This window comes from Drosophila sulfurigaster, chromosome 2R (genome assembly GCF_023558435.1).
Source record: "Drosophila sulfurigaster albostrigata strain 15112-1811.04 chromosome 2R, ASM2355843v2, whole genome shotgun sequence".
NCBI classification, from domain to species: Eukaryota; Metazoa; Arthropoda; class Insecta; order Diptera; family Drosophilidae; genus Drosophila; species Drosophila sulfurigaster.
In genome coordinates, this window is record NC_084882.1 from 20,486,515 (window position 1) to 20,503,364 (window position 16,850).

The following is a 16,850-nucleotide window of genomic DNA, read 5'->3' on the forward strand; positions in this document are numbered from 1 at the left end:
AGAATATTGCTCAATAGAGTTTATTCTTAAGCTTGTCGTTAAAGTATCGTAAAAAGTGGGAAGCAAAATTGTACATTGGAATTCGCTTTCTTATATTTACGGGTGCTGGATGTTTACAATGCTATATTTGGTCTACTACATGTACAGTGGGCCTATAACCTAAACACGACTCATGACTTAGACCTATTACAGTCGAACCTCTCCACAACGAACGCTTCTACGCTAGCAGTTCACTGTAGCGAGTTTCGACGGCACCTTAGCTGTCGATCCAGCAATATTTACAAAAATTAAAGACAAACATTCCTTGGCTGCCCTAGAAGTAGACAGTAAGATTGTTTTCGGAGGAGCCCATCGTATCGGAAGCGCTGAGCAGATTGGATGCAGCCCCTATTGCATTGCCATTGGACGTTGTCGAGATGGTTGTCACGCCTCCGACTCCAGCAGTGACCGTTTTGCGATTGTTGTTCTCCGGCGTCGTCTGCTGTTGATCGTGCTGTGAGAGAGAATCGTGCTCGATTTCATCCTCCTCGTAGAGCTGACCGTTGGCCGAGGCGCGCGAAACGATGCCTGGTAGAAAAACTATTTATAGTGAATGCTCTGGGCAGCTGGGACAGACTCTATATGTGTGAGAGCGGGGGATTAGTCAACTTACTGCGCACCGTTGCCGCATAGCTTTCCCGCTGTCGTTCACGTTCCCGTTCTCGCTCACGCTCCAGCAAATTGACGGCATTGCCAAGTGCCATGCTGCTGCTGGCTCCGCTGCCCACATGATGCAACCCATTATTGATGGGATTAGTTAGTGTCATGTTATTGCCAGCCGCATGCTTCATGTGCAGCACAGAGACGCCGCCGCTGGTTACGCTAGCACCATTCGCATTGCCGGCCAGCTTCTCGTGCGTCACCAGATTCGCCGATGAGACACTGCTGTGTGCCTGGCTGTGGACACGATTGCGTCCCAGGCTAAGACCGCCAGAGCTGCCCTTGCGCTGCTTCTTGGAGCGCACAATGTAGCAGCTCAGCGCCATGATTATCAGCAGGAACAGGCCCACAATCATGCCAAACATGCCCAGCATGCTGTTGTTCCAGCTGGACTGTGCCAACGTCAGACCCTCCATTGTGACGCTCACGGGCACCGACGTGCTACGCGGCGGCACTCCGGAGTCCGTGGCAATGGCAATCAGATGGACAGTAGACTCGTTGAGGCTTTGCAGCTGCTCGGGTCGCATATATATGTTGCCTGTGGCATCGATCTCAAAGAGACCCGCATGCTGGCCACGCAGCGACAGCTCCAGCTTGTCATTGCGATCGCCATCAGCGGCCTCTACTTTGCCAATCAGCACGCCCTCAAAGGAGTCGGCACGGGATTGGAGCGACTGCTGGAAAGATTCACATAATGGTCAGTATTATGTATTTTTATAAATATATTCTACTTATGCTAATTAATCTAAAAAAACAATTGGAACATTTATATGTAAAGGTATTAATATTTATACTTACGCTCTTGGGCACCATGAACTCGTAGTGAGTCTCTCGGAAACGCGGCTCCCAATCGTTCACATCGATCACCTCTAGCGTGACCTCAGCCGAGGTGCTGTTCGTCAGTCCATCACTAGCAATCACCTGGAACTCGTGCTTCGTCATCTTCTCGTAGTCCAGAGGCTTCGCCAGCACCAGTTCGCCCAGCGAGCCCACGCTAAAGAACTGTGAATTTATGGGATCCGCAATGGTGTACTTGAGATGCTTGCCGGGTTTATTGGTGGGCAGCGCCAGAATCCTATTGCCCACTGCTGTATCCTCGCGTATACGCATCACAAAACGCTTCTGGACAAAGGTGAGACTGCTGAGATCACTGTGGGTGCCAGGGCGTGTTAACTGCACAGTGGTCAACGCATAACGATCGGGATTATCGATTTGTGTGGCCTTCACAACCAAAGTGGCGCCGTGTGTCAAGTCCGCATAGCCAATGGGCGTCAGGAGCGTTATGACGCCGTTGTGAGGATGCACTCGAAAGTATTTGGCGTCCTGGGATTGCACTATGGTGTACTGAATGGGCGCACAAATGCCTTCGTCCTGGTCGACGGCCTTGAGCGGCTCGGGACGCATACGTAGTTCGCCGGCGCGACCATCGGCTGGCAGCTCGGCGCTATAGGATTCACGCAGGAACTTGGGATTCTGGTCGTCGGCATCTGTGATGACCACACGCAGCAGCGTGTCCGAGTGTCGGGGCGGTGTGCCCTGATCCTGGGCACGCAACTTCACCGTAAAGTTCTGCAGCTGCTCGTAGTCGAGCGCCTTTTTCAGCACCAGTGTGCCCTCCAAGGGATTGAGGAACTGCACCAGCTGCGCATAGGGACCGGGCAGCACTTGGTACTCCACAGTGGAGAATGGTCCGGGCTGATCGGCATCTTCAGCGCGAGCGCCTTGCAGTATGCGTGTACCGGGCACCGTCACCTCAGACAGCGTCAAAGTGTAGGGTGTGCCAATCCATTGCGGTGCATTATCATTGACATCCGTGACGCGAACATTGACGGGAATGACGAAGCTCTGCAAGCACAAAAAAAGAAGAGCCAACAAAAAGTGATTGAGTTGAGCGTCAAGCCAAGTCAAAAGATAAACACCTTGCCTAATGCAAACAATCGACTGGTCACTGACCCCAGAAATGCCCGAGTTCAAAGCGCCAACAGTTAAAAGTACTCACGATTGTGCCTCCTCCTTCGCCACAGCACCTCGATTGCCGCCCATAAAGCACTGCATATATTTGCATGTTCAAAGCAACCCCCAAAAACGCCACCCCGGAAGTACTAATGGCTAATTTATGGGCCCAGACGTCTAAGCCGGCTAACCACAGGACAGGAGCTCAAAGCCCGAGCTCCAGTTTTGCCTGGAGCTCCTGCATTGCAAGTAAAAGTTAAGTTAAGTTGGTTTCTGTTTGTTTGATTCTAAAATTGAAATAGGCGTCGTTGTCTAAAAAGTTTTCAATTGTTTATAGAGTACAAGAAATAGCCGCAACTTGGTCCTTCTCCTAGGGATAACCCCACACATATATATGTACTATATGTACATACATATATTCGTGGTGAGAACATTCCGAATCGTGTTTACCCAATTTCATTCACTAGGTGGACCCTTACTACATCGAGATGCCGCCCTCTCTTCTTTTGTGGTGCCTCGGCACGCACATCTATCGTGGATGGGTGAAATGTGGAGACCGCTTCGATATAGGTTAATTGGTTGCCCATTAAGCATTAGTTGAGTGCACGGCACGACAGCAAGAAAGTTCTGCAGGTGCTGAATGCGGCTAAGAAAAAGTTGATTCCGGGAACACCACAAAACCCTAGAATGTTTCTAAGAGGCTAACCCCCAACGTGGGTTAATTAAAGTGGTCAGTAGGTTTGATTGATTGAATGCTATGGGGATTTGCTAGAAAAGAAAGTTCTTTCTTTGGGTCAGTTGCTGGGGTACTTGAGGATATTATTTCAAAACTACTTTTTAGCAATATGAAAATATTAAATCTTTTAAAAATATCCAAAAACTTGTAATACCTTGTTGTATTTCTCAGAAATTAATCTTTTAAAAATATTGAAAAGTTTTTAATTGCTTTGTTTTATCTATGTAATAAAGCTGCTATTGGTTTACAAAAAACGTAATAATAACAATAATAACAACCTAAATTAAAGCTTACCGGATCTGTCGAACGTCTTCGCACGCATATGACATTTACATAGATGGATGAGGGACCTCGCAGACCCTCCTTGTCCAGCTCAACAGAGAGGGCCAAGTCCTTGGTGCCCGCCACAATCTCAACAGGTGCATTCTTCTCTCTCAGCGATAAGTTGATGTCCCCAGTCTCCGCGTTGGGATCGCCATTAATACGAAGTTTGCCAATTATGGAGCCCACAGTTAGATCCTCAGTGGCCAGAAAACTTTCGGCTGATCCGCCGCCTTCTAGATAACATCTGGAGTCTAGTATCGCTCCATTTGCGACTGCAACGAAAAGGAAAAATAGAACTAAAGTGAAAATTTGTTTGAGCTCGATCTCTCTCTCTCTTTCAGCTTTACTTTTCGTTTTTATTTTCTTTACACCGAGCAATTAGTATACTAAAAGTAAATTGCAGTTAAATCGCCCCAGACCAGTGTGCAATGCATGTATATCTGCTATAGAGTTGTACACTGTCCAACGCGGGACAGGTTTATATCGTTGCGCTCTACTAAGCTTCCGTTTATCTCTCACTCTTTGGCAAACAGTTCGCTGCAATCTGTCTGCCAAGTCCAAGCTTTGTTTTCGCTTCACTTTTATTTTGAAGTCCGCCACCTGCCAACTGCCACATGCTACAAGCCACATGCCACATGCCAGCTGCCACTTGCCAACTGCCAGTTTCCAGACTCCATAAAACGTCTTTCCATGGTCAAACTTGGACTTGCCCGCTTGCCCACTGCATGATTCATGGACTGAGGATTCGCTTGCTTTGTCTTCACATCACAGCTGATTTCGCGTTTCCGGACAAGCTCCACTATTTAATTGTGTTACTGTGCATTGAGTTCAGTTAACAATTTGCAGCGCATGCAAATTTCCAAACGATTAAAATCACATGCGACTTTAGAGACTTGACTCAAAATTATAATTATAGATTAACAAATGAGATAGTTGAGTTCACTTGGAACAGCTTTTAATGTGGATAATAAGAAAGAATATCACTACGAAGAAATGTTTTTTTTTTTTTTAGGACTACATAATATAAATATAAAATTAATTTCATTTATCCATAATAACAAATATTTAAGAATTTTATGTATGAGCCGGACTATTATACAGTTCAGGTTAAAACATATACATATAGTATGTATATAAAGGAATAGTACTGGTCCTAAAAACTGAACTAAACAGTGAATAGAAAAATAACATAATAATAATGAGTCAACTCAGTCTTCCAGGTAAATACAATTGTTGAAAGTGTGAAATCAAATCAAATCACCAAATTTTGTATGAGAACATGACATAACACCTTTTAGTAATTACAAAAATAAATTAAAGCGAAGAATAATAACAGAGCTATGCAGTTGTTTCCCATAATATGTTCCGGTTATCTCTTGTCTATTTTTCCTTCCCTCTCTTTCTATCTTCTTAACTAACAACTAGTTCCCCTGGTGCCGATGTTAACACATAAGTAAGTGGTTACTACGTATAGTATACGTGTTATGTTTTTAAACGTTCTGGTTAGTGGTTTCAAGAGCAAAATGTTGAGGTTCACATCTTGACCCTGGCGAGAATTTCTCTTTATGGTAGAGCTGTGGACACATCTGATGATGGTGGCGGATGAATTACTGTCGCTGTAGTCGACAGCTGTGGTGAAATCTTCTAGACTCGTCAAGTCTTCAAGATCTTTATTGTAGGTTAATAGTTATGACATTGGGCAACACGTATGATAATATCGTAACTAGACTTTCTTTTTGTTAGCAATTGGCTTAATGCGAGCTTGACATTAAATTTGCAGAGTAATGTCTAAAAAGATATGCTGATATGACACGTTTACTTAATTCTGCAAGAGATTTATGGAAATGGAAAGTGAATCTGTAAAATAGTGTACGACTATAGGGAATTTATGGGCAATACGTGTTGCTTTACACAGACATAAGTAAATTAGAAAATGAATGATAATCCACATAGATAAAAAGAAATATGCTAAAGAATTGTTCGCTGAATTTGATGTCTTGAAATTAGGACAGGTCTAATTTAAAAAACATCTCATATGTATTTTGGTTTATTTTTAGTTTTTGGTTAATGCCTTAATTAGTAATCCGACTAAGAATTACATAACTGCAAATTGTACATCTTAATTAGTTGTAGATTACACATAATACACAACTAATTTGAGTCACATAAAGAGCAAAAAACAAGACAAAATTCCCCATAAAGTTCAAATATCTGAAGCGTAAATCCGCGAAAGCAGTTGGATGATATAAATTCGAGATTGAAGGAAAAACACATGAGCATTTTAGGAGCTCCGAAAGCTATTACATAAATTTGTTGTTTTTATAATTTTCTTTTTTTTTTGCAAAGAGATGGCGCAAAATAAAGTAAATGAAAGTGAGTTTGGAGTTTGTTGACTAACTACACAAACATTAGGAGTTTACGTGAAAAGCCGCCCACAACAAACAACTCTATGACAAGAGAGAGGAGATACGCATAGAGTAAGAGACACACTTGGTTAGTTGGGGCAAAGAAAAGTTGAACCAAAAAACCAAAAAATAAAACAGAAATGGAAAATAAAGTTCAAAAAACAAATTTGTTCACTCTGGTTGTATGCAATCGGTTTTGTTTTGGTTTTCTTGGATAAAAAAAAATTCGTTCAGCTTGATGATTTTCATGAAAATGAAATGTTTCGCTTGACGTAAATTTGTGGCTTAAGTTGTGGTTGAAAATTGCCATAATCTTCATTTGAAGTTATCTCTCGCTCATTTTGACTCTCTATACTTGTATAAGTTCTGTTTGGTTAAATATTATTAGCATCATTTTGTTTTTTTTTTACATTTCGCAATCAATTTCTAGCACAGGTCAACTCGACGAACCGGTAAAGAACAGTGACAAACCCATTAAAATTACGACTTGCCCGAGATTCTTTAGATATTTCACAATCATTACAATCAGTGATGTATGACAATGTAATGAACCGAAATTAATGTGCTAAATGGAACTTGAAACTGGAGCAGTTTGTAAATAACTTTAAGAACAACTGCGCATTCCCGCTTCTCATTCCCGAAATGGTGAGCTCCATTTGCATATGGAGACCCCCCGACTTCAATCGAAAGAGGTCTGGTTACGTTTCGCTTACCCGTAAGTCACGTAAATACTTGTATTCGTCATAAATCATTGGACCAGAACGCCGTGTTGACGTGTTTTCGAGACTTAGTCGTAAGTAGTCACTGTGTAGCTTTTCCCTTGTTAAATTTATTGAGCCTACACGACGTCACTTAGTTTGGAATTTCACTATTTTTGAGTTTTGTCTGTTTTTACTTTTAAGGTTATTTGCGGTTACATGCGACTAATTACTTTGTTTGTTTTCAAAATACGGACAGATTCCAGGATATCAACAGTGTAACACAAGAATTTCATTGTACTGCCTTTGAAAGTATCAACAATTTGCAAAAGAATGATGGACAATTGAATTATTATAAGCAATTTGAGCAACGTCTTAACTTCTAGCTTAATAAAAATAATTGTTTGCCAATTTCTTGAGCTATGTTCATGTTAGTGTTAATGTTCTGTTTAACTGCACGGAAAAGGTTATTGCCACCTGTTTGCATTAATTAACTTGTTTGTCTTAATGGCGTTGCCACTATTTTCTCTTCAATGTTCAATTAGAGGGGGTTTTATTACTTACCACTCGTAATCCAAGATATTCCAATTATGGCATAGTAATATAGGTAGTATGATTTAATCCACATTTTGTTTTTCACTTAATTATTGGAATTTTATTGGGATTTGTAAGTTGTTCAATTTTTTAGAGCTCCATTACCGAACCGTTTTTGGATCATACAGATCAACTATTTTTAAATTTGCTCAGCACAAAATCAAGCATAATTCACGAAATTTTGAAAACTGTAAAGATAATTAACAGTAATACATTTTGTGACACTTTAATTTATATTATATGTAGGCGAATATTTAACTTTTTTAGTTGGCATTTCCTTTGTGGTTTGCAAAAAAAAAACTTTTTATCACATGCGATTTTTCACTTTTTCACACGGAAACGCAAATGTTTTGCACATTCTCAGTCCTTCCATATCTGCGATGTGCTATAAATGTTTTACGTATGCAATTTATAGTCGTTCTGTGGGCTTCTGTGATTGCTGAGAGATATAAATATTTAAATTGGGTCTGTAAGGTGATACGACCTAGAAAAAGTGCGGTTTGCTTTCGCTAAACGTATGCCAGCAAGTGCGATAGTCAAGGGAAGAGAGCAAGAAAGGAAGATAGGGGGCAAACGTCTAGATTATTACAAGATTATTAGTTAGACAAAACATTTTAGCACAGAAACCAAAGCAACTGGAACATTAGCCGACCTCCCAATCCCGCCCACAGTGTCGCTTGCCGTATGTCTCTTTGTGCCATAAATGTCGCACATATGTCAACCGTGTTATTTTTCCTCTTCTGCATCTACTACTTCTTCCTCTTCTTTTGTTGTTCTTGTTGTTTCTCTCGCTCTCGCTTCGTTGCCAGCAGCGCATTTACTCAGTAGTTGTTTGAAATCGGAATTGGCGGCATTTTGCATAGTCAACAGACATTGTGTAGTTGTGTGTGTGTGTGTTGCAATTGTTGTTGTTTCCTTGGTTCCGGTTTGTTCGCATATTTCTACAAACGTTTTACCGCTTTGACTGTTGTTGCACCCAACCACATCAGGACGAGTCTCAGCAGACAGCGCTTCCTTGTGGCGGCAACACCCGGTTGTACACAATATGCCAGGCAGATTTATGGCATGCCACAGGAGACGCGACGCGACGTTAACTAACTAGGCAAATGCCGCTGACCGTTGGGCGAAAATGAAAACGCTTTTGACCGGAAGTTACGGAAGCGCACTAAAAAAGTCATTCACCCGTATAAAAACCTATTTTACGTTCATGTGCAATGAATTTTCTTTCAACAAAAATATTTGCAAAAAAAGATCGTGCAACTTGAATTGCAAATTAAGTGCGTATATCGATTGCAAGTAATATTTATCGAAAGCTAAATTTCTATTTGGAGACCACGAAAGCGAAATCAAAAAATTTGTCAATGTACACAGTTTTTGTATTTAGCCGAAATCGAACAACCACTTTCGATTTAGAACTTCATTTTAAAGCTTTAACGGTAAATTGTTTTATTTATAAAACGGGTAAGTGAAACTCAAACACAATTGTCGTGTTTGAAAAAATATATTACTGCACCATAGCATTTTTATATTAATTACTGTAGAATACGTTGCAGCTCCTTAAGATATGCACTTTTTATTGTATTTAATTAATGGACTCACTGCACAACAACATTAAGGGTTATATTTATTATTGTTTTATTCACTCGATCCGTTGCGGAGTTGTTTTTTTTTTATTCGTAATTCACATGCGGCCAGGCGGCGCTCCAAACACAAACTGATTTTCCATAATGTTGCCAAAGCAGGGAATGCCCCCTAACAACGGGCAGCGGCAACAGAAACGAGCAACAGCAACATACAACAGCAACAGCCTGTAATGCCGGTGCGTTTGCTTTCGTTGTTGTTGTAGTTGGTCATATATAGAGTCATATACGCGATATGTTGAACGTGAATGTGAGTGGCAGTCTCGTCTAAAGTCTCTCTGGGTCTGGGTTGTTTGTTGTTGCTGCTGTTGCTTTTACTCGTTGCTGTTGTTGTGTTGAAAATGTTTCCACATCACTCGTCAAGCGTTTCCATTTAAGCTCTTCATAAAAAACAGAAATAAAAGAAAACAACTACAACAAAGCACTGGCTAACACAGTGGTTGAAAGCAGCGATACTCCGACTCCAACTACGACTACGTCTACCATGGCGACTATGCGCACGCGCCCAAGCTCAAATTGCGACGCTCAATGAATGGGAAGCACTGGAACATTGAGCCTGCAGTTGCTGACAGAGAGAGAGAGAGAGAACGCAACAAAGTTAAAGCGAAGCGTAGTTGTTGTTGGTTCTTTTGCTGCTTCTTTTGGCATTATTGTCATTATTATTGGTATTATTACGTTACTGGTATCGTTTCAGCTTGTTGTCAGTTCTTGGCTCAACTAACCCTTAACTTAAAATTCACCTGTGTCATCCGCTGCGTTTCGCTTGACTGCACCCCTAGCTTGAGAGAGCGAGAGAGGAAGGGCGTTGCTTGCTCTCTGTTTACATTGCAATTTCTTGCCCTGGCAACCAAGGCGTCCTCACAATTTCCCGAGCCGGTTTATGCTTGCTCCTTCCCCAGTCACTTCACTTCATGCCATTTCCGTGCCATGACTCAGTGACATTGCATTTGCATGTGCATGCCGTTAATTGCTGTAATTTCCAACTGGACGCGACATCGTTACTCTCTCCTTACATATCCCCAACATAATTGTACGCCATTTTTTGGGTTGGTGTTGGTTTTTTTTCCACTCGAATGTCCTGTACAGTATCGTGCTTTGTAAGAAGTTTTTCTTGATTTGGGCCACGCTTTCCCTTATACTTTATGCTGACTTTATGACCTGCTGATCGATTAAGGTTTAAGAACATTCCGAAGAAAATTAAAAAATGTACTAATTGGGCTTATGGATTGTGCGTGTATCTTGGATCACATCTATATATTTATAAGTATTTAATCAAATTAAATCTTACAAGAAATTTTGGCACTTTAAATAGTTAATAGAAATACAATTTGGCTAGATTTAATGTCAAGTTAACTCAGTTCTAAGCATTAAATAAATTAGTGTGGAAAATTCATTATCTAGAGTTCAGTATGCTTCTGCTTGTCGTAGAAACGTTCGCAAACTTTTGCCACAACCTGTGACACCTCCAATCGATACTCATCCTCGCTGTGCGCGAATCTATTGCGTATGGTGAGCAGCGCATGACGCAGCGTTGCGCTTTTGGACCATAATGGCTGGCACAGGCTTTCGGTGGTGTCCAGCGCAATAATGAACTGCTCTACAGCCTCCGGCTGATCCAAAAGATGTAAATAATCCTGGCTGAGCACTGCTTCGAGTGCGGCACAATACCCATGAGATTGCAGCCATGTCTCGAAATCGAGGAGCACATATTGAGCCACTGTTGTGTCAGCCACTTCTGGGGAGGCATCTCTGCTGGCATCGATTACAGATCGCTTCTCCACAACTAAATCACTGATTAATGTTACGACCTTGGCTTTGTTGCGGAGCTCTACGTCAGCGCTGCGCAGGACCCCAATGAGAGCCTGTGTCCCGGACGTGGAAAGAATGCGTTGCTGTGCCAATGGGAATTTGCGCAATAGAGCACCGAAAGCATGTAGAGCTGATGAGATTTCTGCACTGTTCGAGGACGTCATAAGGATTTGAGCGAGATGTGAACCAAAGTTGCGTTCAAACACTTTAATTTGAGCCTTGGGATTGTTGCCTGTTAGGGCGCCCAGCACACGCATCGCCGAAATACGCAAATCCGTGTTGGTATCGTTCACCACAATGGGCAGTAAGACATCATCCAAACTGCCATTGTCGATAAACACCAGGGCATTATCAATTTGATGCAGCAGGTATTCCAGATTCTCCAGCACATTAAGCTTGATCTTTAGCTCAGACTGTACCGGCGTTTTGCTAAGATTGCGATACTGCTCCAGAAGTTGCACGATCACTTCACCATCTGTGCGAAAGTTCTTTTGGAAATCCTTATAGGCTTTACGCAGTTCTGCATAACTGCGATGCTCTTTCGATTTGCGCACTGACTCCTCTATGATGTCCGCCTTGTGCTCCAATGAAAGCGGCTTTTCCTCATCGGTGGATTTGCTTTGCAAAGCGGTGCCACGTTCGCTTTCGTCCAATAGTTTGGCCTCCTTGACACCCGTTTGCAGATTAATGCGCACATGTAGTCCCTTTGGTATGGCCTGACCTGAAAGATGACGTGTGTTTAATTGGCCTGATATACTAAATGATTGGTACACGTAATAAAAAACCTTCGGCCACCACTTGCCACTCATCCGTAGCCACGAATTCCTCGGTTTTGTTTGCCGGCTCCGATGCCGAAACTTGCAGGCATCCAATCACCAGGGCTACGCCTAAAACGGCCAGTATTGTGGAGCTGTGCATCCTTATTGCTTCTATTATATACTATTCTTTTTCGTCCTGGCTTTAAGCCTGTCTCTGTGTTGTAGGTTGGTGTCTGACGTTATTCCGGCTTTTTTATAAAACGTTGACATGCCGCAAGAGTGACCGTAAATCAAATTTCAAAATATCTCGTTTGGCCGGCAAAAATATACCAAAATCATTATAAGCACAAACACATTTGTTGTGTGGTGAACAAGTGTTCCTAAAGAGATTATACTTGATTTACTAAAATAGCGTACTTCAAATAAATGAATAATTTTGAACGTTTCTATTATTGAAACAATGCAATTTTAAAATCTGGCAACGCTATTAGTTAACTGATTTATTTTCTTTTGGAGTCTGGCTACTCTTTGTAGAATGCCGTTATTATTTTCAAATAAAATTATTTTAACAAGAAAAATAGTAGTTAGTTTCGCCTTACTATTAATTGTTAATTTGAATACTATTTCGACTATAATAACTAAGGAATATCTAATTTACTAACAATGTAGTCAATTTAAAACAAATTAAATACTATTCTAAGAAGCCTAAACTGGTTTTCGAGAGTACTTTTACCAAATCATGCTGTACGTCACTAAATTAAATGTAAACATAATTAAGTTGAATAAATTCTTAACAAATTTATGTAAATACATTCATTTTTACGGTGCTCACAAAATTTATTGGAAAACGTGTGACTTTACATAGATAATTTGGAAACTTTTATTTGAGTGTCTGCAGATCATATTATAAGTCGTGGATGACAAAAAAAAATGCGAACTACGAAAGCGTCGGGGAATTTACTTTATAAACAAAGCAAAATACCGAAACTTGATTTATGCTCAAGTATTTATATGCAAATATATGAAGTCATATAATTATCATATGTGGCGCCAATTAAATGTGTAAATAAATAAATTGCAAGCATCTATTCTCAGGTTCTATGCCATCTTCTAGCTCCAGCTGGATCCTATGCTAATTACCGATGACGAATGGTCAAAAATCTACTTCAACTATGTATTTATCAATCGTGTTTGTTTACTCGGTGTTTTCTATGTTTACAACTCGCATGCCAGTTGTTTGAAAGTGAGACCATAAAATTCACATGCCACTCGACAACTTTTTTTTTTATTTTATAGTCGTAGATGATTTTTGTTTTTATTTGTCGTATTGCCAAACCAGTCTGTCACCCGCTATAGTTTTGTGATTATATTGATTTCTAATTGCTTCTTGCGGCGCGATTCGCTGGATGTTTGACTGTAGCTAATAATAATAATAGTATACAAGTATATAGATCTAGTCGTCGATGACGCGAAACGGAAATTCTTAAGCTTGCATGCGATTTGGCCATTGTCAAATAGTTATTCACCTTGAGCTGTTATACAAAACCACACACAAGTTTTGTACGTTTAGTTCCTCCGCATACTTGTAGTTGGAGCTGCAGTTGATTAGCTTGATAAATAATTAATAATCGTGTCTTGTTGAGGCGGGTGGCATTAAATGATTAAATGAAACTGGAATAAACCACCTGATCATGATCTAAGCTGCATGCTTAATCATTTAGCACTTCCGAAAATCTCAGGAAAGACCCCCCAGAGAAGAGAGACTCTCAAATCAGAAATGACTGACTGAATTGCACTGCTGATGTCAACGTAAATATTGAACACAATCCGAGCTCGTATTGTTTATTTATTGCGAACTGTTTGTATTTATTAATGGCTATTGACATTAGGTTGAACAATTTATCGGGACAAAAAAGAGCTCAATTAATTCAATGGGTTCTACGAGCATTAAGTGTAAATGAGTATTTGAAGAGATGTAGTCAAGATACTGATGAACTTTAGATATTCTGCAATTACTTTCCCATTGAACTAGTACCCAATAAGAGTTGCCTAAATTTATTTAAATAAATCATTTATATTTAGCTTGGGATGATGTCTGATGTATTCTGTATCAATTGAATTGAACTTGAACTATTTGTATATTCTCAACGATTTCCTTAGAAATTTGTTTGTAGCTTGTAAATTAATTTAATTTAGTATTTAATTTGCTAATTGTATTAGAACGCAAAATTAGATTACATTTAACCAGGGTATATGAAAGATTACACTTGAACTCAGCAATCACTTCATGTGTTGAATTAAATTATTTCAATTTATGTTTTCCGTTCTTCTACAACTGCAATGAAAATATGACTAATAAATAATGTGTAGAACAATTCTCATTGACAATACTTTAAGTATTACATTCATTGTTTAATCGACACGTGTAGGGTATTACAAGATCGGAGTCCAAAGTCTAAAACAAAACATTCTGAAGACGCAGCGAAACTGGCTAACGAAACGATCATTGAAATGTATAAAAATCACTTTTGATTTTGCCTGCTTTTCAGATTCTATGGGGACCTGTTAATAATATTAATTAATAATATTCTTGTCATCGTTGTACGTTGTTGTTGTTGTTCTCTTGAGGTTTGAGCTGCGAATTCTCTATACATATATTATGTGGACAAGTGATGATGAGAGGCAAAAAATAATAAGAAAAAAGACCAAGAAAAAACTGAAATCAAGAGACGGCAACGACAGCGACAGCGACAGCGACAACGACAACAATGGGAGGAACGAATTCGAAGCGAGACAAGTTAAGAATGAATAAACTATTAAATGTATTGGCGGTTGGATCTGGTCTGGTCGAATGAGGCCCGTTTTTTTGTTTTGTTTTTGTTTTTGTCGTTGGAGCGTGAGCTCTGCCAAAGAAGTCTATAAATGGCTGCGTTTGTCCAGAGCCAATTTACAGTTTAGCATTGAACTTGGTCGGGAGTTCGCCAAAAATCAAATCGCGCGTCGCGTTGCGTAGCCGACCCGTTAGCAGTGTGTAGAACAGTAGGAGTTTTAAAAGTTGTTCTATTAGTAAAAGTTTTCATTCGCAATTCGCTCAAACATGCTGCTTCAGTTGTGCTCTGTTGTGCTGTTAGGCCTCGCATTGGGCGCCAATGGTGCCTCCAATTTCCGTGAGTTCACATCCTAGAAAATAGCTTGAGAGTGGGGATTTGATTTGGGATTCTTTTCGTTTGTAGCTGCTGAACTGCCGCGTTGCCACTACGCTGACACGCAGTGCATCATCAATGTGTCGCACACACTGGTGCGACAATATGCTCGCACTGGCTATGCGCCGGCCGCATTTCCTCAGGTGGAGCCCTTCCTGGTCAAGCGCTTCGATATCTCCGATGGACGCAGTGGGTCGCTGAGTCTCAAACTCAGCTTTGCCGATGTCAATGTGGAGGGACTATCGAGCGTTAAGTTCGATAGAGCGGTGTAAGTAACCAAGGTGATCAGCAGCTTTGCAGTTGGGTATTTATTTTACAATCGTATTGCAGTGGCTTTGATACCAATCCTGCGACCAGCAAATTCGAGATGTACGGCTCCTTCCCCAAGGTGGTGTTGCGTGGCAAGTATGTGGCCGATGGACGCATCTTGATTCTGCCCATTCGCGGCGATGGCGACGCTGACATCACTCTGCACAATCCCAAGTTCTCGGTAAAGTTCAAGCCAGGCACTCAGGCGCGCAATGGCAAGACCTATCTTAGTGTGGACAAGCTCAAGGTGCTGCTGGAGCCACAGAAGTAAGTGTCTAAAATTGAATACGAGTTGAACTCTCTAAAGCTTATGTCTTCCTCTTGTTTGCTAGGTTGAACATTAAGCTGACGAATCTGTTCAATGGCGACAAGGCGCTGGGCAACAATCTGAATCAGTTCCTCAACGAGAACTGGTCGGATGTCTGGAGCGAATTGCAGCCGTCGGTTCACGTGGCCATTGCGGAGATTATGAAGAGCATTCTGTCCACACTGTTCAAGCGTTTCGCCTACGAGGATCTCTTCCTGGAGGACTAAACAGATTTCAGCCATTTCACATAAAATATAAATACATATATGTAGTCGTAGTCTTTAGCTATTAGCGTGTGCGTGTACGAGTATTTTTGGACTGTTTGCTGTTTAAGTAAAGACTTAGTTTAACACTAAATAATAAACAAACTCAATAATGAAAGATAAATTGAGCAGAAGTTTCCCTTTCAATTGAAACGACTTCATACCCGTTTGCTCCATTTATTGGGCAACAGGGTATTCAAGTACTGACCACGTTTTTCTTCGCTTCATTTTGTTGAGCAAACATTTCCGCAAAGCTGTCGCATAAATTTGGCCAACCATTTGGCAGTCAATTCACGTGAGTGGACGCATTTGCATAACTACAACAACAGCAGCAAACCACATTAAACTACTTGGCAATTAAGTGGTCAATCAGTATCAATCTCGCTGCCAGTTCGCATTCAAAATGAACTGCATTTGTCGCTGTTGTAAGCTATAAATAAATAAATAAATGACTTGATATGGCTGATACTAAAACCGCTGCCAAGTTCAAGTGTAGGCAACGGTAAACGGTCAACGGTTGTGATCACTGACAGCTGATACCCCGTTAACCTTGAAACTTTACGCAAAATCTTCCATGCGAGTCAATCAACTATAGCCATGCGTATATCTACTACATACTATAAGAGAGCAGACTCATACTACGACATGTAATTGTGATCAAGTTAAACAGCTTTGCCATTACTGTTGTTGTTTATGGTAATTCTGGGGATCAGGAGGCTGGTGCATGCACTAAGGTTAACCGGACAGAAGTATGACTACACTCAGTGGTTCAACCTAGTGTCGAGGCATATTCGTGTATATTTATAGACGCGCCTCTGGGCTCTTTACGGAGAGTACCATTTAATTAATGCCCGTCGCAAAGGGGTTAAAAAAAAAAAGAAATGTAAGAACTTGCAGTATCATGCTGATGGATTAATTCTAGACAAACTCGTTTCGATATCGGGGTGTGGCTGTAAGTGGTTGAGTTGCAGTTTCTCAGTGATCTCAACTCCCTTTCAGGCAGAAGAGCACCTCATAAAGTTCTATTAATACAACCGTCTTTAACTGCCCCTAACGACTCTTCTATCCCATAATCATATGCAGTGCATTGATCTATTGACCTTAAGCAAATTAATTTGCTAAATTGAATTAACGTGCATTTCATGAGGTTTG

The 16,850-nt window shown here is 40.8% G+C and overlaps 3 protein-coding genes across 9 annotated transcripts; 1 reads left to right on the top strand and 2 right to left on the bottom strand.

Annotated features, from left to right (window-relative positions):
* Positions 1–4: 4 nt before the first annotated feature.
* Positions 5–9,123, bottom strand: LOC133839019 (protocadherin-1). Of its 7 annotated transcripts, none has more exons than XM_062270315.1 (6): positions 9,009–9,123; positions 7,380–7,597; positions 3,683–3,984; positions 1,498–2,544; positions 653–1,376; positions 5–579 (listed from the first exon to the last, which is right to left on the bottom strand). In XM_062270315.1, exons 2-6 carry the CDS (start codon positions 7,441–7,443, stop codon positions 314–316), a joined length of 2,403 nt encoding a protein of 800 aa, XP_062126299.1. In that variant the 5' UTR covers positions 7,444–7,597; positions 9,009–9,123; the 3' UTR covers positions 5–313. The 7 variants fall into 7 exon arrangements, with proteins under 7 accessions (XP_062126299.1, XP_062126300.1, XP_062126297.1 ...); XM_062270316.1 differs by having other exon boundaries at positions 653–1,373; positions 8,946–9,121; XM_062270313.1 differs by having other exon boundaries at positions 8,946–9,120.
* A 1,139-nt stretch (positions 9,124–10,262) lies between these two features.
* On the bottom strand, positions 10,263–11,901 carry LOC133839023 (nucleotide exchange factor Sil1). Its single transcript, XM_062270324.1, has 2 exons — positions 11,644–11,901; positions 10,263–11,579 (listed from the first exon to the last, which is right to left on the bottom strand). Exons 1-2 carry the CDS (start codon positions 11,774–11,776, stop codon positions 10,447–10,449), a joined length of 1,266 nt encoding a protein of 421 aa, XP_062126308.1. The 5' UTR covers positions 11,777–11,901; the 3' UTR covers positions 10,263–10,446.
* Positions 11,902–14,554: 2,653 nt separating this feature from the next.
* LOC133837582 (protein takeout) lies at positions 14,555–15,822 on the top strand. The gene is made up of 4 exons (XM_062268383.1): positions 14,555–14,783; positions 14,850–15,087; positions 15,150–15,395; positions 15,461–15,822. The coding sequence occupies exons 1-4, from the start codon at positions 14,714–14,716 to the stop codon at positions 15,660–15,662; spliced, it is 756 nt and encodes a 251-aa protein (XP_062124367.1). The 5' UTR covers positions 14,555–14,713; the 3' UTR covers positions 15,663–15,822.
* Positions 15,823–16,850: the final 1,028 nt, after the last annotated feature.